The 25,773-nt window shown below is 36.0% G+C and overlaps 1 protein-coding gene across 2 annotated transcripts in view; it reads right to left on the reverse strand.

Annotated features, from left to right (window-relative positions):
- The window catches only part of LOC118192998 (uncharacterized), a 263,491-nt gene that overhangs the window by 72,556 nt on the left and 165,162 nt on the right, over window positions 1-25,773 (reverse strand). For both annotated transcript variants that reach the window (XM_085812154.1, XM_035364028.2), the window contains exons 16-17: window positions 20,829-20,918; window positions 16,419-16,484 (exon numbers count right to left, since the gene is read on the reverse strand). In XM_085812154.1, coding sequence (XP_085668280.1) covers window positions 16,419-16,484; window positions 20,829-20,918 — 156 coding nt within the window. The remainder of the gene's footprint in view (window positions 1-16,418; window positions 16,485-20,828; window positions 20,919-25,773) is intronic.

A 25,773-nucleotide genomic window follows, 5' to 3' on the forward strand; every position in this document is an offset into this window, starting at 1 on the left:
CACATTCATTCTAACTTCCCCCTCATTCATCTTTTAAACATGCAGGCTTTCGCTCTAAAGCATGACTTTACAGTTTAATACTTAAATTTTGACTTCATTGCTTTTAAGCATTCACTTTTAGCATCTACAATTTTATGCTTCTAGACTAAATTCTACTTTTACATAACATGCAAGTATTTACATACATTTACAAAAATTTAATACATATGCTTTTTACAATTTACCATAAAATGAATAAGAGAAAATAAATTTTTACTTTACTCATCCTTCGCCAAGCTGGCGGCACTGAAACTAAAATTCTTATTAGTACATACAAGAATACGAAGTTATTTTTATCTCCGGCCAAATTTTGGCTTTAACATAACAGAATTAGTCTTTCGACCAACAGAAAATGCTTGTTTTTAGCTTTTACACTTAAAGAAAATAATACTTTTGCCTTAGCTAAATAAAGTAAAACAAAACTAAGTCTCAACCGAGACATATTGACTTTCGTCAAAACATAGAACTTCGTACTTATGCATAACATTTCGGAACAAAAGAGAAAAATATTTATAGAAGGTTTTAACTTATCTTTGAGTTTTTGATGCTTGAAACTCCGTCATCCGTTTTTGACAAAATTGATCCCAAGTTAGAGGTGTCATGGATGTCAATCTTCTCCTTGTTGATCTCCAATTGTCGTCCCCGTTGATCTTTCTTTTGCGTCCTGTACATGCTGGCCTCTTGACGGAGTAATCATCTGGTTGTTGGCTTTTGCGTTTCTGCCTGGGACGGCTGGTCTTGACGTCCTCCGGTCTGGAGTCCTTGAATTTCTTCTGTTCCTCGTACTTCTGTGCTTCCTGTTGGCATTTCAGTTTCCGGAACGGCGGCCTTGCTGGCACCTGACTCTGTGGCCGTGTGCGCGTTCTTCTTGATGTGTAATTCCTCCTGCCATCCTTTGTAGGTGGTGTTTTTCTTTTTACCACGGTTTCTTTACCCGGTTCATCTGTACTTTTGTTTTTCTTAAACGCCGGAGTTTGATAATCATTTTTTCTTTTTGATACCGACGTCCGGGTTGTAGAAGTGCTAGGTCTCTCTTCAGTTCTCCGTTTCTTGGGTGGTGGAATAGTTGTTGCAGTCTCTGGCCCTTCTATTTCGTTTAGACTTGAGTCCTGCAAGAAACTTTTAAGGATTTCAAAATCATTGGGATTATAGTATTTTTTCACCTGGTCGGGACTTGCTTTACAGATTTCCCCTCTCTCGTTTTTAAGATATAAAACTACTCCTTTGATTTCCTGAATTACATAGGGGCCTTCAAACTTTGGAGCTAGCTTTGCCATAAAATTGTCTGGGGCACTTGATAAAGAAAATTTCCGTTTCAATACTTTATCACCAACTTTAAAATCTGCTTCACGGCGTTTTTTATCGTAATAAATTTTCTGCCTATTTCTTGCCGTATCCGAGGTTTTAAGCGCCTGATCAATTAGTTTTTGCACGTCCTTTTGTTTGAATTCCTGCTCTCTTTGTTGCACAAAGAATAATTTATCTAAAGGCGTAATTAACTTTCTGCCTAAAAATAATTCTGCTGGAGTTTTTCCCGTAGTATCATGATGTGCCGTTCTTAAAGCATAAGCTAATTCATTTATGTAGCCATCCCAGCGCTTGTGATGTGTGCTAACGTAACTGCGAATTATTTTTACAATGTTTTTATTAACTCTTTCTGCTATGTTAGCCTGTGGTCTATACGGAACCATTTTGATATGGCGTATATCAAGTCCATTGCATATGTTTTCAAATATTTGACTAATGAATTGTTTTCCGTTATCGCTAATGACTTTTATCGGTGCACCGTATTTTAAAATGTATCTGTGTAAGAATGCATCTGCGACTGTTTTGGCTGACGCGCGTTTAAGTGGAACAATTTCTATCCATTTTGAAAAATGATCTACTATTACTAAAAGAAAACGATTTTTATTTAACTCGCTCTGGGGGAAGGGACCAAGGAGATCTATGCCTAAAATTTCATTCGGAAATGTAGCGCGAATGCTATTTAAGTACCCGGCCGGGCTGTAATTAATATCATTTATTAACTGACATTGATTGCAGGACCTGACATACGCCGTTACTATTTTGTATAATTGCGGGAAATATACCGCCTCGCGTACCCTTTTTAAAGTCTTTCTGACCCCGAGGTGGCCCGCTGTTTTTTTTTCGTGCAACTCCCTCAAAATGCTTAATCGAAGCGAGGCTGGGATGACTGGCTTATACTCAAGATTTTCGTTCGTTGTTTTCGTATAGAATAATAAATTATCTATTATTTCATAGTTTTTTGCTCTATTTCTTATCGCATCGATATCTGTATGTTCAAAGCCTTCGGGGTCTTTCAAATAAGCATAGATATTTCCAAATTCAGGATCAGCTTTCAGTTCAGTAATAACAGTATCTCTAGAATCTAAAATTTTTGAAGTCAACACAGCGCATTTAAGTTCATTACCTTCCTCGTCCAGTTTTATACGAGAAAGTGCGTCAGCTACATTGTTTTCCTTACCCGGTTTATATTTTATTGTGATATTATATTCTTGGAGTTTTAAAGCCCATCTTATTAACCTGGGCGTTAGGTTTTTTCCCGAGTTAAGTCTACCAACAGCCGCATGATCCGAAAAGACAGTTACTGCCGATTTGCCGAAATAAACTCGAAATTTGTGTACAGCCATTAATACGGCTAATGTTTCTCTTTCTGTAGCTGTATAATTCCTTTGTGTTTGATTCAATGTTTTACTAAAAAATGCCAGCGGATGGTTATTTTGCATAAGAACGGCGCCCACCGCATAGTCTGATGCATCTGCCGCAATTTCCAGGTTTTCGTCCCCCTCAGGGAATTTTAAAACAGGGGCATTAATAAGCGCTCCTTTTAATCTTTCAAAAGCCGTGTTAGCTTCCGCTGTCCACGTAAATTTACTCTTTTTTCTTTTGATTACTAAGAGTGGTTCAACAATATTAGCGAAATCTTTTATGAAAGATCGATAGTAAGAACATAGTCCAAGGAAAGACGAAAGTTTCTTGGCGGTGTTGGGCGGTGGGAAATTCTTAATAGCTTTTATTTTTGAATCTTGCGTTTCTATACCCTTTTGCGAAATTTTATAACCGAGATATTTAAGTTCTTTAGTTGCGAACTTGCATTTTGAGGCGTTAATTGTAAGACCGGCCTCTTTTAATAATTTAAAAACTTGTTCGAGATCACTAATGTGTTGTTCCAACGTACTACTCGTTATAATTATATCATCTAGATAAATTAAAGTTGATTTTCCTAGGACAGGCTTTAGAACAATGTCCATAGCTCTCTGGAATGTTGACGGGGCCCCACACAACCCAAAAGACATGCGTAAAAATGCATAAGTGCCCGATTTTGTTATAAACGCGGTTTTATGTATATCTTCGGGTCTCATAGCTATTTGATAGTAGCCAGACGTTAAGTCCAAAGTAGACATATATCTCGTCGATTTGATCTGTCTAATGATCTCGTTTATAACCGGCAAAGGGTAAACTGGGAATTTAGTTATGCTATTTAGTTTTCTATAATCGATAGCAAACCTCCAAGCCCTTTTATCTGAAGGAGGAAACTCGTTCTTTTTCCTACATAGTACGACTGGACTCGCGTATTCACTATTTATGGGCGTTATTATTTTATTCTTTAACATCTCCTGAATATGTTCTTCGATGATTACGTCTTTTTGTTTGTCATAGCGGTAAGGTTTAGTCCTACAAGGTTTTTCGGCATTTAATTGAATATTGTGAGTTACAATCTGACAGTTTCCCGGCTTTTCTGAAAACAAATGAGAAAAATTACTCACCACTTGCTGTATTGCTTTACTTTCCTGGTCATTCAAATGGCTAAGGTCCAATTCAGGTGTCTCCACCGGTTCCACCACCCTCTGGTCCATCTCCAGCACCACGGAACTATCTTGAAAATTTAATTTGGCCCTCGCGGCCCTTAAAAAGTCCATACCTAAAATAAGAGAGTGTTGGAGGTGTTTCACCACAAAAATTAATACTTTGAGATTTTCCTCTTTTACCTGTACGTTTAATGCTACTTTCCCGATGCAGTGACATGTTTTTCCTTGCGCCGCTATAATTTCCGTATTTCTGGTTTTAAAGAGTCGTATCCTATAAAAATTCTTTTTGAAGAACTTTTCACTCATGAAATTGCCTTCTGCCCCTGTATCGATGAGGGCTTCTACTGGTACATCGCCAACCAGGACTTGTATAATTGGTAGCTGTGAGTTTTTTACGATGACTGTATTTAGATGTCTATTTGAGGGTTTTTCTAAAACTTCCGGGGTCTGGACCCTCCCTTTCACAGGCCCCTCTAGTCGTTTAAAGCTTTCCTTTCAATCTGTGTCTTCTGGGTACGCGGATGCTTATTTTCAAATTTTCTTTTTGGGCCTTGCCCTTCAAGTTTCGATGCGTTAGCTTGATAGTTCTTTCCCCCATATGAGCGATTTCCATTTCTTGTTTCCTCCTTCCTTCTGGTACTTTGAGAATATGTTTCCCCTCTCGCTCTTTCCGCGATTCTCCGATTTTGAAACTTCACCGCCAATTCGAAAAGTTCCTGCAATGTGGTTGGGTTTCTAATTTCAAAGTAGTCTTGGACAGCGGGTAACAATCTTGGTAATATTATTTCAATAATCTCCGCATCGGGTTTTTTCCCATACAACATATCCGTTAGCTTGATTTTTCGTAAAATAAAGTCCGTCAATTGTGCTGTATCCCGTTGATAGAAACTATATAGCTCGGCTTCCAGCCGTGCGCTATCTTTCACTATGGGTAAGGCCTTTACTAACGATTTTTTGAAATTTTCAAAAGTATACGTCGGGCTTCCAAATTCACCTAGAAGAAATTTGCCTATATTTTTCCACCATAGCGCGGCCTGTCCTCTTAGTGCTGATGTGGCGATAGCAACTTTTTGTCTTTCGGGCACAGGATAGAGCTGAAAGTGGTTTTCTATACCTTCTAAAAATACGGACACCGAATTTTTTCCGTCGAAATAGACGTTTGGCTTGATTGATGCTCTCAAAGTCTGGACCAGGTATCCAAATCCTTCTAACTGCGTTGTCATTTCTTGGTGTTGTCCAGCGGCTTCCATCCAGTTTTCGGCCATTTCAGTTCGATAAGTGTTCGGGCGCCAATATAACGTTGCGCGCCTCTAACTAGCACGCAACCAAGAGGTGACTGTGAAAGCTTGTATAAACCACAGAGTCTTATAAAGGGTTTAAGTCCCTTTTTATTCAACGTACTAATTTACAATTGCGTTCTCTTGACGCTTACAAACGGTGCCAACTCGGCAGTCAAAATAAAAATAAAAACCTGAAAAGAAATTAAAGACAATATTCTAACTACGAGGCTCTCTCAAATAACTAACTCACCGCGTTTTACAATACGGCTGCTAATTCAGCAGACTTGAAGCTCACTGGAACAATTGCAACTACTTCCCGCCAAGCACATAGGCCGCAACGCGGGGTTTTTCAAATCTCTATAACTACCTCCGCGCTCGCTAAGTAAGAATAACTCTCTCTCACCGAACTTGTTTCCTTCTATTTAAATCATACTACTTCCGCTGATAATTTGAATGCTTGCGCGTTCTACTCAAATTTACATATTCTGGCATTGGCAGTTCCAGGGGAAAGTAAGGATTGACAGGAAAGATAGTTTAAACTTAAAATAAATGTTAGTTAAAATAAATATAAACCCTACATTTGCCGCTGCCAGAATTTTGAAAACTTGGAAGCAGGTCCTACAAACGACCTGTTGTAAGTTTATCTAATTCTGAACTAACTGGCGAAAGCCTCGTTTACACAAAAATAATCTTATGTAACAATTAAAATTCTGTTACTCTTTACAAAGGTTTCTTCTTACAGCAACTTTTCCTGGACTTCATCAATCAATCTTGGTCTTTCCTTCCAGCATCTGGAAGGAATAAGTATCAGTATCTTTCTACATACATTATAATTTACACTTTCTTGACACAATAAATTTTTGTTTTTAACGTTTCGTTTTTCTTAGTTATTGCTTACTTCACATTCATTCAATTTTTCAAGCATTAATTTAACTTTACCCTGGCTCTCCACCGTGTGTGGTGTCAAACGGGAATATTCGTGTTTTAGTCTTACAACACTTCCCCTAACCACCATGATTTATTAGAATTCAACGACAAAATAGACACACCTTACTCGACATTCTACAACTCAATGAGCTACTTTAATATTCTTAAAAATTCAAATGTAGGTGGAGAACCCTACAAAACACATTCATTCTAACTTCCCCCTCATTCATCTTTTAAACATGCAGGCTTTCGCTCTAAAGCATGACTTTACAGTTTAATACTTAAATTTTGACTTCATTGCTTTTAAGCATTCACTTTTAGCATCTACAATTTTATGCTTCTAGACTAAATTCTACTTTTACATAACATGCAAGTATTTACATACATTTACAAAAATTTAATACATATGCTTTTTACAATTTACCATAAAATGAATAAGAGAAAATAAATTTTTACTTTACTCATCCTTCGCCAAGCTGGCGGCACTGAAACTAAAATTCTTATTAGTACATACAAGAATACGAAGTTATTTTTATCTCCGGCCAAATTTTGGCTTTAACATAACAGAATTAGTCTTTCGACCAACAGAAAATGCTTGTTTTTAGCTTTTACACTTAAAGAAAATAATACTTTTGCCTTAGCTAAATAAAGTAAAACAAAACTAAGTCTCAACCGAGACATATTGACTTTCGTCAAAACATAGAACTTCGTACTTATGCATAACATTTCGGAACAAAAGAGAAAAATATTTATAGAAGGTTTTAACTTATCTTTGAGTTTTTGATGCTTGAAACTCCGTCATCCGTTTTTGACAAAATTGATCCCAAGTTAGAGGTGTCATGGATGTCAATCTTCTCCTTGTTGATCTCCAATTGTCGTCCCCGTTGATCTTTCTTTTGCGTCCTGTACATGCTGGCCTCTTGACGGAGTAATCATCTGGTTGTTGGCTTTTGCGTTTCTGCCTGGGACGGCTGGTCTTGACGTCCTCCGGTCTGGAGTCCTTGAATTTCTTCTGTTCCTCGTACTTCTGTGCTTCCTGTTGGCATTTCAGTTTCCGGAACGGCGGCCTTGCTGGCACCTGACTCTGTGGCCGTGTGCGCGTTCTTCTTGATGTGTAATTCCTCCTGCCATCCTTTGTAGGTGGTGTTTTTCTTTTTACCACGGTTTCTTTACCCGGTTCATCTGTACTTTTGTTTTTCTTAAACGCCGGAGTTTGATAATCATTTTTTCTTTTTGATACCGACGTCCGGGTTGTAGAAGTGCTAGGTCTCTCTTCAGTTCTCCGTTTCTTGGGTGGTGGAATAGTTGTTGCAGTCTCTGGCCCTTCTATTTCGTTTAGACTTGAGTCCTGCAAGAAACTTTTAAGGATTTCAAAATCATTGGGATTATAGTATTTTTTCACCTGGTCGGGACTTGCTTTACAGATTTCCCCTCTCTCGTTTTTAAGATATAAAACTACTCCTTTGATTTCCTGAATTACATAGGGGCCTTCAAACTTTGGAGCTAGCTTTGCCATAAAATTGTCTGGGGCACTTGATAAAGAAAATTTCCGTTTCAATACTTTATCACCAACTTTAAAATCTGCTTCACGGCGTTTTTTATCGTAATAAATTTTCTGCCTATTTCTTGCCGTATCCGAGGTTTTAAGCGCCTGATCAATTAGTTTTTGCACGTCCTTTTGTTTGAATTCCTGCTCTCTTTGTTGCACAAAGAATAATTTATCTAAAGGCGTAATTAACTTTCTGCCTAAAAATAATTCTGCTGGAGTTTTTCCCGTAGTATCATGATGTGCCGTTCTTAAAGCATAAGCTAATTCATTTATGTAGCCATCCCAGCGCTTGTGATGTGTGCTAACGTAACTGCGAATTATTTTTACAATGTTTTTATTAACTCTTTCTGCTATGTTAGCCTGTGGTCTATACGGAACCATTTTGATATGGCGTATATCAAGTCCATTGCATATGTTTTCAAATATTTGACTAATGAATTGTTTTCCGTTATCGCTAATGACTTTTATCGGTGCACCGTATTTTAAAATGTATCTGTGTAAGAATGCATCTGCGACTGTTTTGGCTGACGCGCGTTTAAGTGGAACAATTTCTATCCATTTTGAAAAATGATCTACTATTACTAAAAGAAAACGATTTTTATTTAACTCGCTCTGGGGGAAGGGACCAAGGAGATCTATGCCTAAAATTTCATTCGGAAATGTAGCGCGAATGCTATTTAAGTACCCGGCCGGGCTGTAATTAATATCATTTATTAACTGACATTGATTGCAGGACCTGACATACGCCGTTACTATTTTGTATAATTGCGGGAAATATACCGCCTCGCGTACCCTTTTTAAAGTCTTTCTGACCCCGAGGTGGCCCGCTGTTTTTTTTTCGTGCAACTCCCTCAAAATGCTTAATCGAAGCGAGGCTGGGATGACTGGCTTATACTCAAGATTTTCGTTCGTTGTTTTCGTATAGAATAATAAATTATCTATTATTTCATAGTTTTTTGCTCTATTTCTTATCGCATCGATATCTGTATGTTCAAAGCCTTCGGGGTCTTTCAAATAAGCATAGATATTTCCAAATTCAGGATCAGCTTTCAGTTCAGTAATAACAGTATCTCTAGAATCTAAAATTTTTGAAGTCAACACAGCGCATTTAAGTTCATTACCTTCCTCGTCCAGTTTTATACGAGAAAGTGCGTCAGCTACATTGTTTTCCTTACCCGGTTTATATTTTATTGTGATATTATATTCTTGGAGTTTTAAAGCCCATCTTATTAACCTGGGCGTTAGGTTTTTTCCCGAGTTAAGTCTACCAACAGCCGCATGATCCGAAAAGACAGTTACTGCCGATTTGCCGAAATAAACTCGAAATTTGTGTACAGCCATTAATACGGCTAATGTTTCTCTTTCTGTAGCTGTATAATTCCTTTGTGTTTGATTCAATGTTTTACTAAAAAATGCCAGCGGATGGTTATTTTGCATAAGAACGGCGCCCACCGCATAGTCTGATGCATCTGCCGCAATTTCCAGGTTTTCGTCCCCCTCAGGGAATTTTAAAACAGGGGCATTAATAAGCGCTCCTTTTAATCTTTCAAAAGCCGTGTTAGCTTCCGCTGTCCACGTAAATTTACTCTTTTTTCTTTTGATTACTAAGAGTGGTTCAACAATATTAGCGAAATCTTTTATGAAAGATCGATAGTAAGAACATAGTCCAAGGAAAGACGAAAGTTTCTTGGCGGTGTTGGGCGGTGGGAAATTCTTAATAGCTTTTATTTTTGAATCTTGCGTTTCTATACCCTTTTGCGAAATTTTATAACCGAGATATTTAAGTTCTTTAGTTGCGAACTTGCATTTTGAGGCGTTAATTGTAAGACCGGCCTCTTTTAATAATTTAAAAACTTGTTCGAGATCACTAATGTGTTGTTCCAACGTACTACTCGTTATAATTATATCATCTAGATAAATTAAAGTTGATTTTCCTAGGACAGGCTTTAGAACAATGTCCATAGCTCTCTGGAATGTTGACGGGGCCCCACACAACCCAAAAGACATGCGTAAAAATGCATAAGTGCCCGATTTTGTTATAAACGCGGTTTTATGTATATCTTCGGGTCTCATAGCTATTTGATAGTAGCCAGACGTTAAGTCCAAAGTAGACATATATCTCGTCGATTTGATCTGTCTAATGATCTCGTTTATAACCGGCAAAGGGTAAACTGGGAATTTAGTTATGCTATTTAGTTTTCTATAATCGATAGCAAACCTCCAAGCCCTTTTATCTGAAGGAGGAAACTCGTTCTTTTTCCTACATAGTACGACTGGACTCGCGTATTCACTATTTATGGGCGTTATTATTTTATTCTTTAACATCTCCTGAATATGTTCTTCGATGATTACGTCTTTTTGTTTGTCATAGCGGTAAGGTTTAGTCCTACAAGGTTTTTCGGCATTTAATTGAATATTGTGAGTTACAATCTGACAGTTTCCCGGCTTTTCTGAAAACAAATGAGAAAAATTACTCACCACTTGCTGTATTGCTTTACTTTCCTGGTCATTCAAATGGCTAAGGTCCAATTCAGGTGTCTCCACCGGTTCCACCACCCTCTGGTCCATCTCCAGCACCACGGAACTATCTTGAAAATTTAATTTGGCCCTCGCGGCCCTTAAAAAGTCCATACCTAAAATAAGAGAGTGTTGGAGGTGTTTCACCACAAAAATTAATACTTTGAGATTTTCCTCTTTTACCTGTACGTTTAATGCTACTTTCCCGATGCAGTGACATGTTTTTCCTTGCGCCGCTATAATTTCCGTATTTCTGGTTTTAAAGAGTCGTATCCTATAAAAATTCTTTTTGAAGAACTTTTCACTCATGAAATTGCCTTCTGCCCCTGTATCGATGAGGGCTTCTACTGGTACATCGCCAACCAGGACTTGTATAATTGGTAGCTGTGAGTTTTTTACGATGACTGTATTTAGATGTCTATTTGAGGGTTTTTCTAAAACTTCCGGGGTCTGGACCCTCCCTTTCACAGGCCCCTCTAGTCGTTTAAAGCTTTCCTTTCAATCTGTGTCTTCTGGGTACGCGGATGCTTATTTTCAAATTTTCTTTTTGGGCCTTGCCCTTCAAGTTTCGATGCGTTAGCTTGATAGTTCTTTCCCCCATATGAGCGATTTCCATTTCTTGTTTCCTCCTTCCTTCTGGTACTTTGAGAATATGTTTCCCCTCTCGCTCTTTCCGCGATTCTCCGATTTTGAAACTTCACCGCCAATTCGAAAAGTTCCTGCAATGTGGTTGGGTTTCTAATTTCAAAGTAGTCTTGGACAGCGGGTAACAATCTTGGTAATATTATTTCAATAATCTCCGCATCGGGTTTTTTCCCATACAACATATCCGTTAGCTTGATTTTTCGTAAAATAAAGTCCGTCAATTGTGCTGTATCCCGTTGATAGAAACTATATAGCTCGGCTTCCAGCCGTGCGCTATCTTTCACTATGGGTAAGGCCTTTACTAACGATTTTTTGAAATTTTCAAAAGTATACGTCGGGCTTCCAAATTCACCTAGAAGAAATTTGCCTATATTTTTCCACCATAGCGCGGCCTGTCCTCTTAGTGCTGATGTGGCGATAGCAACTTTTTGTCTTTCGGGCACAGGATAGAGCTGAAAGTGGTTTTCTATACCTTCTAAAAATACGGACACCGAATTTTTTCCGTCGAAATAGACGTTTGGCTTGATTGATGCTCTCAAAGTCTGGACCAGGTATCCAAATCCTTCTAACTGCGTTGTCATTTCTTGGTGTTGTCCAGCGGCTTCCATCCAGTTTTCGGCCATTTCAGTTCGATAAGTGTTCGGGCGCCAATATAACGTTGCGCGCCTCTAACTAGCACGCAACCAAGAGGTGACTGTGAAAGCTTGTATAAACCACAGAGTCTTATAAAGGGTTTAAGTCCCTTTTTATTCAACGTACTAATTTACAATTGCGTTCTCTTGACGCTTACAAACGGTGCCAACTCGGCAGTCAAAATAAAAATAAAAACCTGAAAAGAAATTAAAGACAATATTCTAACTACGAGGCTCTCTCAAATAACTAACTCACCGCGTTTTACAATACGGCTGCTAATTCAGCAGACTTGAAGCTCACTGGAACAATTGCAACTACTTCCCGCCAAGCACATAGGCCGCAACGCGGGGTTTTTCAAATCTCTATAACTACCTCCGCGCTCGCTAAGTAAGAATAACTCTCTCTCACCGAACTTGTTTCCTTCTATTTAAATCATACTACTTCCGCTGATAATTTGAATGCTTGCGCGTTCTACTCAAATTTACATATTCTGGCATTGGCAGTTCCAGGGGAAAGTAAGGATTGACAGGAAAGATAGTTTAAATAAATATAAACCCTACAACTTTCAGACCACAAGTGGTTGGTCTCTGTATTCCGAAGTCCGTAAATTATTGTAAACAGTGAAAAATAAAGGGTTTCGTATACCCTTCCTGTGTATCTTGTCTACTTCCCACATTTATTGAACATAGCTTTAGTAAGCTCCCTGTTCCGAGTCAGGATTTTGAATGTTCCCCAAGCAAGTAAGGAGGAACACTGAACCTGATAGCCTTTAGCAGCTAGAATCCTTAAGAACTGTTAGCAACTAATAGCTGAGCTCTAACGCTACGACAGAAGTCCAAAGAAGGGTTATAAATTACCCTTTCGTTCAACTCAAAATATTCACAGGGGCTTACATGAAGCCTCCACTCGAGATTTAACTTCAGCTAGAAAATACGAAACTAATCTAATGCTAACTAAATTAAAAACCAGCCGACGCTGAACAGAAATAACAAATAACTAACAGAGTTGGCCCTTAAGAAAGTTCATTGACCTCCGGGGGGGAGGGAGCATGTATTAACAGCATACATGTATGAAAAGCCAACAACAAAACTCGCTTAAGTCCAAAATGTTAACGTTCTAAAGCAAGGGTTTCCAAATTACTGCCCGCGAAACCTGATTCGTATTAGCAGGCAAGTAACAATACGGCCATACGATATGTCTTAAAAGCAACGACGTGGCCAGAAGGAAGAATGCTCTTCTAAGCTCTAAGTTCTAAGATCTTCTACTGAAGTGACGGGCATTTCAACTTAAATACTGGAGATTCCTCTTCGGGAGTTTATCCTCGCGCTGTATCATGCATTAAGTATAATTATATATCACTTGTTAGAAGTCTTATGCAATGACACATATCACTTCTTAATTACATCGTATTATGTTAAATGTATCGTAACCTGTTATTTACACAAATGTAACAATTTTTACTGCCAAGGTATACCATAATTGTTTGTAATCAGTAATTTATTTTCAATTATATACTCACGTATTTGAATTAGTGTTGTCTTAAAGGTTCTCTAGATCATGGTGGACGTGGTGCTATACTAATTAACCGTATGGTAGAGGCATAGTGCCCACCTCCCCCGTTCCTTATCCTTATCCTTATCATTTATATAAAACGCGATCCTAAAAACTCAATTCTGGCAGGGAACTGTAGGTGGAAATAAGCAATTAAAGGAAAGTTTATTCAAAAATAAAAATAACTATTAGGAAATTAAAATAAACCCCCACAATATTACAAATATTATACAACCATTTCTAAATTTACAAAAACTGATATACAGTGACACTCCGTTAAAGAAATGGCCATTGTACTGTTTTTAAGAATAAAGGTTTCGTATGCTGTCTTTACCTATTTTCATTGTAGGTTTGTTCGTAGAAACTTTCGAGCGATTTTGTTTAAGTGTCAAAAGTATTTCGTAACACATTAGTATGTTAGAATATTTTCCGAAAAGAATCCACTTCAGTAGTGCTTCTTCTATTTATTACTTAATGTATTATTTTACTTAGAAATTAAAATAGAAAAAGCTTTTAAAAAAAGAAAATCTGAAAGGTTTCAGATTTTAAATTACGTCCAAAAAGGCGTTTTTTAAAATTTTTGTGTGTTACCTTTTATTTATTAAATATCATATACTTCGCACTTAACCATAAAATTCAGTCCAAGAGAAATAACGCAAAATAATTTTAAATTGAGCCTATCTTTAGAATTTCCGATATGCAGTCTCACGCGCTGGAGATAAAAATATTTTTTTAACGTTGCCATGGCTCGCTTTGAAATCCTTGAGTTTGTTAATCAAAAATTCGTTAAAAGTTTTACAAAATGTGAAATCTCTACCTATAATAAAAGAAAGAGTTTATCTGTGTGTGTGTCAGTGTGTTTTTCGTTTGTGTTGCGCGTAAGCTAATAGACCACGGCTACGGAATTTGGTACATCTAGACAGGACTAGAACTATCATCTAGACTAGGTGCATCTAGACAAGAGCCAGTGCACCTCGAAGCGATATTTTCGAAATACGAAATCACGTCATTTTGAGACATAATGGGCTATAGGAAAGCGAGATTTTACTCTACAAACTCCATTTTCACATCGTCATGAAACGTAGGCATTTAGCTATTTTACGAACTTAAAATAAATTTCGTGCTTCAATAAATCGATTAAATACGAATTTATTTAACAAAGTGAGCTTAACACCTTTTCAACGGGATTTTTTCTAAAAAAGTTTATTTTTAAAAATGTACAGTTTATTTTTCTTTCATTTTTGGACACGTTAAACTTTCATACCTGCGACTGGTTTTACAAAAAGAATTTTGAAAAAAAATGATAATATTTTGTATTTAAAAAAAAAATTTAATGAAGTTTCCGAGTACACTTCTCATATCTCACATCTTTAAAAATGTGATTTTGGCAACAATTTTCCTTTGTTATTGTTGTTGATAGATTTCTGATGAAATCGCATCATTTTGAATGGTTTCATTCTTTTAGAAATATGGGTTTGGCAACAATTTTTCATCGTATTTATGTCACTGTTTTTAAGAGATTGGCATATTTCATTGTTATTTTTTTATATATACAATACATTTTTATTGATTTTTTTTTTGATAAAGTTGTTCTGCAGAGTAAAATTCTGGGCGGAATTTTTTTGTTTTTTGAGTTTCTTTCATGTTATTTTTTGCTTATTTCACCGTTTGTAAGATATTGAAATGTTTTGCATGATTTTTTTTCTTCAACGGAAAGTTGGTTAATTTTATTAGGATAATTAATATTTGTATTAAGGGATATAGCTTATTTCATTGTAATTTTTTTTCTTGAAAATATAAGATAAAATATCATTAATTATACTTTGCTTTTCAGAATTTTTTTTGTTTTTTGTATTCTTTTATGTTATTTATTGCTCATTTCACTGTCTTTAAGATATTATTGAAAGGTTTTGAGTGATTTTTTTAGGAAACAAAGTTCTTAACCTCCTTTATACCATTTGAGTTCTTAAGATTTTGCAAAGGGAAGTTGGTTAATTTATTTATTAGGATAATTCATATTTGTATTAAGGGATATTGCTTATTTCATTGTAATTTTGTTATACGTAATAAGTTTTTTTTTCTGAAGTTGTTCTGCAGAGTAAAATTCTAAGCAGTTTTTAAATTTAATGTTCGGTGTTGCTTTCAGCCATTTTTCCGGTACATTTAAAAGCCAGACAAAGGCTGTGCCAGTCGATAATAAAACAAATTCCATATGTCAAATTTGGGCCCATATTCGCAGTAGGATTACGTCATTCAGAGTTGGATAGCTCTGCGTACCATTGTTTTATCCCAATGCGAGAAACATACATACATTTATACAGATTCTTCATTATTTAATTTCTTCAAATATAATACAGGGCGATAAAATTTGGTGGCAACAGTTTGAAAAGTGATACAGCCATTTATAATGTTTCAACGGAAAATCGCAAAACGAAAACAATAGTCCCTCGGGGACAATAAAAAAGTAAAATATAAAATATGAATGCATGTTGACACAGAAAATAATAAAGTTATTGAAACTGATAAATGTTTGGGTGTCACAAAAATGAAGCTCATAACATACATAATTTTGAAACATTTACTTGATGTTAAATATGCATGAGAGAGTTCTACCTTGCACACTTTCATAAATTTCTATTATGCGTAAGATTAAAATACCTTGAATAAATTCATACATAAAAAGTACCTAATAAAAATACTACCAAAAAAAGCGAGGGAAATGGAAATAATTTGTTCTCTTCTGATGATTCTTCCTTTCAAAAATAATTCAAGACGCCTTCGAATTAAAACAAAGATTAAAAACTAAAATTCAAAACTCCTTCGAAATTCAAATTTAAAACTCCTAAAATTCAAAGCTTCTTATAAATTCAAAACTCCTTCGAATTAAAACAAAGATTAAAAACTAAAATTCAAAACTCCTTCGAAATTCAAATTTAAAACTCCTAAAATTCAAAGCTTCTTATAAATTCAAAACTCCTTCAAAAAATGCCCATTAATCTTTAATCTTTTTCTATTTGTTTTATCTTAAGTCCAATTCTGATAACATTAAAAACTTTGTCAAATTTTTTATGTGGAAAAAATAGTAAGAATTACTTAATTCTTTTCTGGCTTCATCATTCGGTTAGAAATCACAGAACAGAATATGAGAAAGATAATAATAATTAATTTTTCAGACAGAGCTTTCCAGAATTTCTGTTTGCAATCGTAGAAATAAAATTAAAAAAAAAAAAAAAAAAAAAAAACAGTAATTTTGCACAAAAGAAACGATTTAAAAGCAAAATAAGTTTAATGTACGTGACACTAAAAAACTTTTTTTTAACCTCTGAATTATTTTTAACATTCTGCTTAGCGTGCTTAGTTTTTATTTCATACAGTTTCGAATACACGAATGAGAAATAAAATGTCACCACAAGAGTTCTATACGGGCAAGATCTCAACGATACTTACCCTTGGATCGGCGACGCTACTCACAGAACGGGCGACAGTTTGAAAGACTTCGTCAGTTTCGACATCCTATAAAAACAAAAGCATGAATTTCTAAACATGGAAACAAAGTAATAAAACATTTTTAATGTATTATTTATCCAAAAACATGAAGAAAAACAATCATTTTTGTTCTGACTTCGCGACAAGCCAAAAAAACATAAAACCTCAAAATGTCTTTATTAAATATTGAAAAATATAGAAACATATAAAACACCAAATACAGTTAAAACAATTAAAAAAACAATTTTTACAATTAAAATTAAGAGTTTTTACGCAAAAACAAGCAATTTGGTCAGCGGGCAAACAGGCAGATTTTTTTGGTGCACAAAATTTCCTTTTGATCCCCCTCGGCAAAAACATACTGAAGTTGGTAAACGAACGGACTTAATTCACTATTGTCCTAAGAGATTCAAATGTAAACAAATGGTGGTCGTGTTAGGCTTAGTACCACTTAAACAGCTTTCAAATTGTTGATAATTCTACAGCTGTTGCATGCAGATTAACTAAAAGCATAAAAACCTTAATCGGAACATACGAGCAACATAAATCAGTCATTTTAAGGCAAAAAGTGTACAATTTACCAACACATAAGAATAAAATAAATAAATTTTTTGTAACACCAGTGCAGCAAAATGAAAGCGACACGCGTCAAATTATACGAAAAAAATAAAAAACATGTTTATCAATGCGCAAATAAAATCTGCCACAATCTGGGGAGGAAAAAAGTTAATAAAGTAAATAATAATAAAAAAAAGGAATCTGAAAGCTTTCAGATTTTATATTACTCCCAAAGGGGCGGTTCCCCCCCCCCCCATTTTGCGCGTTGCCTTTATTCATTAAATACCATGTTCTTCACACCTAAACCATAAAAGTGAATTCAAGAGCAAACACAAAATATTTAAAAGAGCATATCTTTAGAATTTTCGATACACAGTCTCGCGCGCTGGAGATAATTTTTTCCCGTACGGTGTTGCCATTGCTCGCTTTGAAATCGTTGAGTTTATTAATCAAAAATTCTTTAATATTTCTCAAAATATGAAATAGATAAAATTTGGGATTTCAGATTCTATTCAAAATTCTATGTCTCTAGATATCGTTGTTTTATCACAATGCGAGAAACATGCATACATTTATGCAGATTCTTCATTATTTAATTTCTTTAAATGTAATACAGGGCTATAATATAAGGTGGCAACAATTTAAAAAGTGATTCCCCGTTTACAGTGAATCAATGCAAAATGCCACAACGAAATTAATAGCTCTTCTGGGCAAATTGCCTGTTTGGACTAAAAAGTCAATAAAAAAGGTTACATGAAATAGCATCCAATAATAAGCTACAAAAATCTTTTTATATATACACATATATAGTATATATAATTCTAATGTTTGATTTTGGCTAATTTTAAAATTGCCGTACTTTTTAACCAAAATAGCATTCAAACTCAGCAGCGAATACGAATGCTTTCCAAACTATTTCCTTTTGTTCGTAATCAATTATTAATCATAGTAAATAGACAAATTGTATCAGCTTTTGCATCTAAATGGAAAATCTTCTGAGACAGACTTTCAACTCAAGGTCAAAAGGAGAAATTTGCTCAGGACTATTAATTTCGTTTTGGCATTTTGCGTTGAAAACTGTAAACGGCAAATCACTTTCCAAATTGTTTCTCCCCAATATTATCGCCCTGTATTATATTTAAAGAAATTAAGTGATGAAGAATCTGTATTATGTATGTTTTTCTCATTGTATGTATGTTTTATCACAATGCGATGTTTTATCACAACGCGAAAAACATACATACGTATGTATGCATTGTGATAAAACAACGGTACCTAGAGCCATCAAAATTTGAATAAAGTAATCTTCCACTGAGTATGGGCATGTGGAAGCCCTAATTTGAATTTGAAATTTGTTTTTTATTATCGATTTCATATTTTGTAACACTTCAACGAATTTTTGATTAACCAACTCAACGGTTTCAAAGCAAGGAAGGGCAACACTGTACGAAAAAAAATGTATCTCTAGCGCACGAGACTCTGTATCAGAAAATTCTAAAGAAATGCTGAGTTTAAAATTATTTTACGATATGGCTGTTGAACTGAGTTTTATGGGTTGAGAACGTAGAAAATGATATTTAATAAATAAAGGTAACACACGAAAGCTACAAAAATGCCTTTTTTTACGTAATTTAAAATCTGAAAGCTTTCAGATTTTATTTTTTTCCCCACGATAGTTAAATGATCTATAATAGATTGTGGATGTCCACACAAATTATAAAGTATTTTTCCCGCCTTTCTAGCGTGCCTTCGTGGTGTAGTGGTTCTGCACTCTGGGCCGGTATTCCAGAGGTCCGTGGTTCGATTCCCGGCGAAGGCATTGCTAATTTTTCATCTTGTCTGCTTCTAAAAAAATACCTAATATCCCTGCATAATGTGGTCTTTATTTTTCAGTCAGTTGTCTAATAACTTAACTCTAATGTTATTATAAAAAGGAGATCTACTTCAGCTACGAAAGAATGTGTTTTTTAGCGGCGAAATATTACTGTGAAGATGTAATAGTAGATTATTAATAACAACACAGAGAAAGACGGCAATAACTTTTAATATTCTAAGAGTTTAAGTTGCGAGATGAAATTTTCTACTTATAAAAGATACAAGAATGGAATTGATTTGTTTCACATGTGAATGTATCATTCACGTATAAAATAACGAGAAAAACTATCTTTCTTTTTATTTAAAAAATTTTCGTTTGTTTGAAATATAAATCAAAACAGCGATTTTGAACTCCTTTTGGATGTCATCCATATTTCTTTTAATTTACTGTTTCATTCAATCATTGCATAACTAAAACGGTTAACGTAAGATATACTTTCTTGAGCAGTTACAACCTGAAATTATCATATTTACAAGTCATGAGACCATTCAGAACATTTTCTGATAAAGAATGCTTTTTGTAGTATAAAAATTACCTCCAGAATTAATAAAAGAAATTATTTAATGTTTTTTAACGAAAAATGTTTGCATTTTTACTTCCTTGTACGAAGTAAAAAGGAAGTATTGTAATATAGCGAAAAGTTTCAGGCAACATATTTCAACGAAAATATCCATTTTGACCGCTTTCGAATGCAATTTAACGATGTTTTGATATCTGTACGTAAGGACAGAATAAAAGACTCGTTTCCTCCAAAAAAATGATAAAACTACTTTAAAATTAATTCTGACGAGAATGTTTCGTGGCGTCTGTACGAACGTATGTACGTACGTATCTCGCATAACTCAAAATCAAAAACGAGTAGCCTCAGAACGTTGAAATTTTGTATATAGGACTGCTATAACATGTAGATGTGCACCTAGTATTTTGATTGCAATCGGCCGCACCAAACCTATATAAATATATTTATATATATATCAACTCTGTTACCCGGCTCAGTGATCTCAGTTTCTTCACTCTTATGCGTTTGTAAATTGTACATTTTTTGCTTTAAAAATGATTGAATTATGTTGTTTTTATCTTCCGGTTAAGGTTTTTATGCCTTTCGTAATTCTGGAAGCAATATTTGTACAATTATCAACAATTTAAAAGCTGTTTAAGTGCGGTTAAGTTTTAAATAACATGGTGGACATATTTGTTTACATTTGAAACAGCAGAATTGTAGATTTGTTGCCAATCTAGAGAGACTAAGCTTCGCAACACAAAAATAACGCCTTCATTTATTATTGCGAATTAAATCATGCTTAATCCTTTGTGGAATTTTTTCGAGGAAATAAGTGAAGATTTACTTCGTAATTTTTAATGCAGATATTTTGAGTTTTTATGTATTTTTGCCTTGTCGCGAAGTGAGAACTGAATTAATTGAATGAGAAATACTGAATCGTCTGTGGAAAACTCCTTCTTTTCTGTTTTGTTTGCTTAATTGCTTTCATGCATCGTTTTAGCTTTATTATAGTATTTGGATAGAACATGTGGCAACGATAATTCTTCAAATGATATAAATTTTGTGCATTCAGAATGTCGTTATAGTAAACAAATATAGTGAATTTTAAAGAGTGCATTTATTCTATTGCGGTTTATGCGCTGTCGACGAAGTAGATTTAATTCAGTCGAATCAATTTAAATGAAATTCAAGAAAAAAATGCGTATAATTTAATATTCCGTACAAGGAAGTCATGTGGTGTACACATCAGATTTTTTTAAAAGAACAAACTATAAGCATCATGCAAAAACAAAACTGCTTTAAAATTTAGCACTTAAAGAAAAATGATTGTTTATTGTTTTCGGTGAAATGTGCTAGAATATTTAATCTGAAATTAACACGAAAGGAAGGATGAATTTCACACATTAGAATCACATTTTATGAAATATTTTCTCACCTGCATAATATCTTTCAGCGTTTCCATTCTGGTCAAAGCAGCTTCGGCGTCGTCGCTAAGAAGGGCATTGGGTTCCAAGCCATTTAAAGTCTGTAAAAAAATTAATATCATCTTACTTCCCGTCTGAAATTCCAAATTTTAAAATAAGAAGTATGTAATTATTAAGCTACACAAACAAGTGAAGAAGGAGTATTTTTTAAGCGTAGCGATTCAATATAAAACTCGAGAGACAGATTCAACTAGGTATGATCTCTTTTCTTCTTGAACTGCTTGTTGAAACTCAACAAAACGAAGAATAGGAGATAAATAATGTAAAAAATAAATACTGAAAAATAATCAGGTGATAATTATTACTAAAATGGGTGTAAATTTATAGCAAAACAAAGAAAAAATTGCTATCCAGAAAAGTTTGTCTTCTGATTCACTGGCGGGTCGTATCTACATTTTGCCAAACACTGCTGTAAAGGATTATATAGGGGGTGCCATTTTACTTTTGGAATTTGAATAAACTAATGAATATTTCTTCAAAATTATGAATTTATTAGAAATATTGGAGATTTTCATTTAAGAATGAAACACAACATCATTCAAATGACTACCACGGCCGGCTTGACAGTACTCCATCCGATCAACCCAATTATCCAGTACATTTTAGATTATTTGGGTTCCAGTCGCATGAATGGCAACTTAGATTTCCTGTTTCAAGGTATCAATCGTCTCTGGGTGGTTAGCATAACACTTATCCTTAACATAGCCAGTTTCCTTTACAAAATCCTTCAAAGATTCTTCTCTGTGTTTAGACAGATACCCATATGCAACTGATTAAATAAATAATAAAAGAGAAAAAAAAAAGGCATAAACAAGGAAAACATAATATTAAATACTGAATAATGGGAAACCGAAAGATAAAATTTTAAGTTTGGACAAGACAGGCAAAAGAGAGGATTAAGCCTTGTGGGTGTTGTTACGCTTTCTTCTGATACCAGTTGTTTCATTATTTGCTTTCTTCACGCTCGTACAGGGTTCGTGTGGATTTGGAGTGAATAATGACGATACTACTTGATGAAATATCGAAACACACTTTATTTAGCTAATCTTAATCGGACAGCTCCAAAGTCACTTTTTATAGTCGTCGAAGCTCTACTATAAACACGCTGACACAGTCAGCGATACAGCCTTCACACTATTAGGCTATAACGGTGGAGACAGCTTCACTGCAAAGCACCAGAGTACAGCTCCCGACTCTGCTTGGTCGTTCTGGGAACTCCACGTACTCTCGAGACTCTCCCTGCTGCAACTGGCGATGCACTCGATGACACACAAAGCACAGCTCCCGACTCTTCGGTTCAGTCGTTCCCGGAGCTCAATACGCTCTCTCGACGATGCACTAACCGCGATACACTAAGAGACTCCTTCGGTAAACTCGACGACCCGCTCGGTACTCGCTGCCTGGCTGTCAACTCGATCGACTCCGCAGGGATTGACTTGCTAGACGAGACACCAACTCGATATTAACTATCTCGCACTCGACGAGGCACACTCTCACTCGCCCTCTCGACGAGACACTCTCTATCAGCTCGCTAGGAGAGGCACACACATTCGATACTAACTGACTGACTGCGGACCAGCAGGGTTTATATAGCTTTCGGCTTGTTTTACCCAGAATGTTAATCGTCAATTTTGTCGCCAAATGGGCGATTTCTCGCCAAAAGTGGCAACCCTGCATTACCTTGCTGTTTATGGCAACCCTAAAACTGTTTTGCGGGGAAGCCATCTCACCGCGCCTTGACATTTCTTAACAATACGAAGCCTACTTAACAGTTGGCATGTTGGCTATAACGGTGGAGACAGCTTCACTGCAAAGCACCAGAGTACAGCTCCCGACTGTGCTTTGGTCGTTCTGGGAACTCCACGTACTCTCGAGACTCTCCACGCTGCAACTGGCGATGCACTCGACGACACACAGAGCACAGCTCCCGACTCTTCGGTTCAGTCGTTCCCGGAGCTTAGCACACTCTCTCGACGATGCACTAACCGCAATACACTAAGAGACTCTTCGATGCATTCGACGACCCACTCGGCCCTCGCTGCCCGGCTGTCAACTCGATCGTCCCCGCACGGACTAACTAGATGAGACACACTCTAGACGAGGCACTCTCTAACTCACCCTCTCCACGAGGCGCACTCTTCTCTGACTGCGGACCAGCAGGGTTTATATAGCTTGTGTTCGAGAACATTCTGGGTTAAACCGGTAAGAATTCGTTCCAGAAAGTTTTCCATCCGTCCATGGTATATCGCCAATTTTGTCGCCAAATGGGCGATGTCTCGCCAAATGTGGCAACCCTGCCTTCCCTTGCCATTTTATGGCAACCCTAAAACTGCTTTGCGGGGAAGCTATCTTACCGTACCTGTACATTTCGTAACAATATTATTTTTGGATACTTAAAATTTGCACTCTTTTTAACTATAAACAAACAAGTAAATAAAATTGCTCAGTATTAAGCTTCATGGATGCAGGTTATCATTAACAATTTTATCTCTCTAAGAAACAAATTCATAAAATTGTGCAAGAAAATTTAATCGATGTAGATCTATATAAATAACGATTTCGTTGGATATGAAAACCAACAATCAAAGAGCCTTATAATTTATTTAGTATGCAAAGTTTGAAACACCCATTCATCGAACGATAGTCTGCTGGCCTTGAAATTTTATTTTAAAATTATGTACACTAGTTAATGAAAAATAACTTAATACATAAGCAGAAGTTTTATATATAATCTGTAATTAGATTAATTTTCCCGTAAAATGAAAATATGAGTAAATACTAGTACTGCTAATTGAAATAACACAATGAAAACTTGCCCTGTTAAGCTAAATTTAATGCACGGCTTAACGCAGTTAGATTCTTATCAAATTCCAAACTAAATTTACTAAAGCTAAATTTAATGCACGGCTTAACGCAGTTAGATTCTTATCAAATTCCAAAAATCGTAATCTCTAATCAAGGGTAAAATATTTTAACAAATCCAAATTATGTTTTCCCTTTCACTGCAAATTACAACCAAAGGGGAAGGGTCTGTGGAAAGAAACATGGAGCTAATAATGTTCGGGAGAGGAGGAAAAAAGAAAGAAAGAAAGTTAAGCAAATGTTGTAGGAAAAAGGCGCTTAACAACATTAGAAAATGCTTTTAAATTATGAAAAAAGCTTCGTTTTTCAAATGTACGTATTCGGAAATTAAGTACCGTTTCATTCTAGCGGCGTCGCAGCGCTGTGGTAGGCGTCCCGCGCATGCGCACTAGTCTTTCTTGTTCACTGACTTTCAATTGTCGCCATTTTGGTTGCTCTATGTTGTGTTTTCAGTTTGCTGTGCATATTCAAAATGTTTAAGACAATTAGTTCTCCCGCTGACTGCGAGATTCGTGCCGTGATTAAATTTCTAAACGCGAGGAATGTTAAACTGGCCGAAATTTATCGTCAAGTGACAGACGTTTACGGTGAATACGCGATAAGTAATGGAACGGTGAGAAAGTGGGTTTAATGTTTAAGGCAGATCGAACAAATGTCCACGCCGAGGCTCGGAGTGGTCGGCCTTCTGTTGTCACCGATGATTTGGTAAGGAAAGTTGATGAAGCAATTCATGAGAACAGACACTTCACAATAACAACTCTTTCAGAGGCATTTCCACAAATTTCGCGTACTGTTTTGTTCGAAATTGTGTCTGACCGCTTGAATTATCGCAAACTGTGTTCCCGATGGGTTCCAAAAATGCTCACTGATGTTCACAAAACAAAACGACTTGGTAGTGCCCTGACATTTCTCACGCGGTTCAGTGATGAGGGAGAAAACTTTTTAAACCAAATTGTGACAGGTGATGAAACTTGGGTGTGTCATTTCACACCAGAATCGAAACAACAATCGATGGAGTGGAGACACACTCATTCTCCGTAAAAACAAAAGTTCGAAGTTACAATGTCACCACAAAAAATCATGTGCACTGTCTTCTGGCATAGGAAAGGCGTTTTGCTTACTGAATTTCTTCCCAGAGGTGAAACCATTAATGCGGCACGATATTTTGAGACTTTAACAAAACTAAGGCGTGCCATTCAAAACAAACGAAGAGGAATGCTCAGTACAGGAATTGTGTTGCTCCATGACAATGCTCGGCCCCATACTGCTGGTGTCACTCAATCGTTAATTCGACAGTTTCATTGGGAGCTGTTCGATCACCCGCCGTACAGCCCGGACTTGGCGCCGTCCGACTATCACTTGTTCCTGCACATGAAGCGCGAGCTTCGTGGCAAGCGCTTTGGATCTGACGATGACACGAAAAATGCAGTGGAGTCGTGGTTATCGAAACTGGCAAGAAGTTTCTTTGACGATGGTATACAAAAACTGGTCACCCGCTATGACAAGTGTTTGATCATTGGCGGAAACTATGTTGAAAATTAGTTTAAGACATGTATTTTCATGTAAAAATAAAACTGGATTCGAAAAAATTGTTTTACTTTTTTTTGTCTTTTTTTCAAAACGGTACTTAGTTCCTGAATACGCCTCGTATTCTGTTGCAAATTTAACTTAGTATTGACACGACGTCAAAATTACGAATGTGCGTTGTTTGCAGTTTTCATCCGCATGCATCTTCTGCATTATTTTTCGATGTTTTACATTAAATTAAAAGAAAGAATTGCACATTCTAAAAAATAAAAATGTGAAAATTATGAATGTAGAAGTCGAAATTCGATTTTTTTTTTCAAGCCAAAGACATGCCTGATGTTTAAAGGCGATACCCTCTGCACAAAAGTTTTGTTTCGTGATCCTGACGATATAAATAATTAAAATTTTAAAATAAGTATATATGACTAGTGCTGGACGTCCCAGTTGAGAAGTTCGATAATTCTGTCTGAATTCCAGAAACATCCTTCGTCGTTTATTATTGTTTTC

The sequence above is a fragment of the Stegodyphus dumicola genome, chromosome 2, assembly GCF_044657685.1.
Source record: "Stegodyphus dumicola isolate Sdum_Otavi_A_Nest chromosome 2, ASM4465768v1".
NCBI lineage: Eukaryota > Metazoa > Arthropoda > Arachnida > Araneae > Eresidae > Stegodyphus > Stegodyphus dumicola.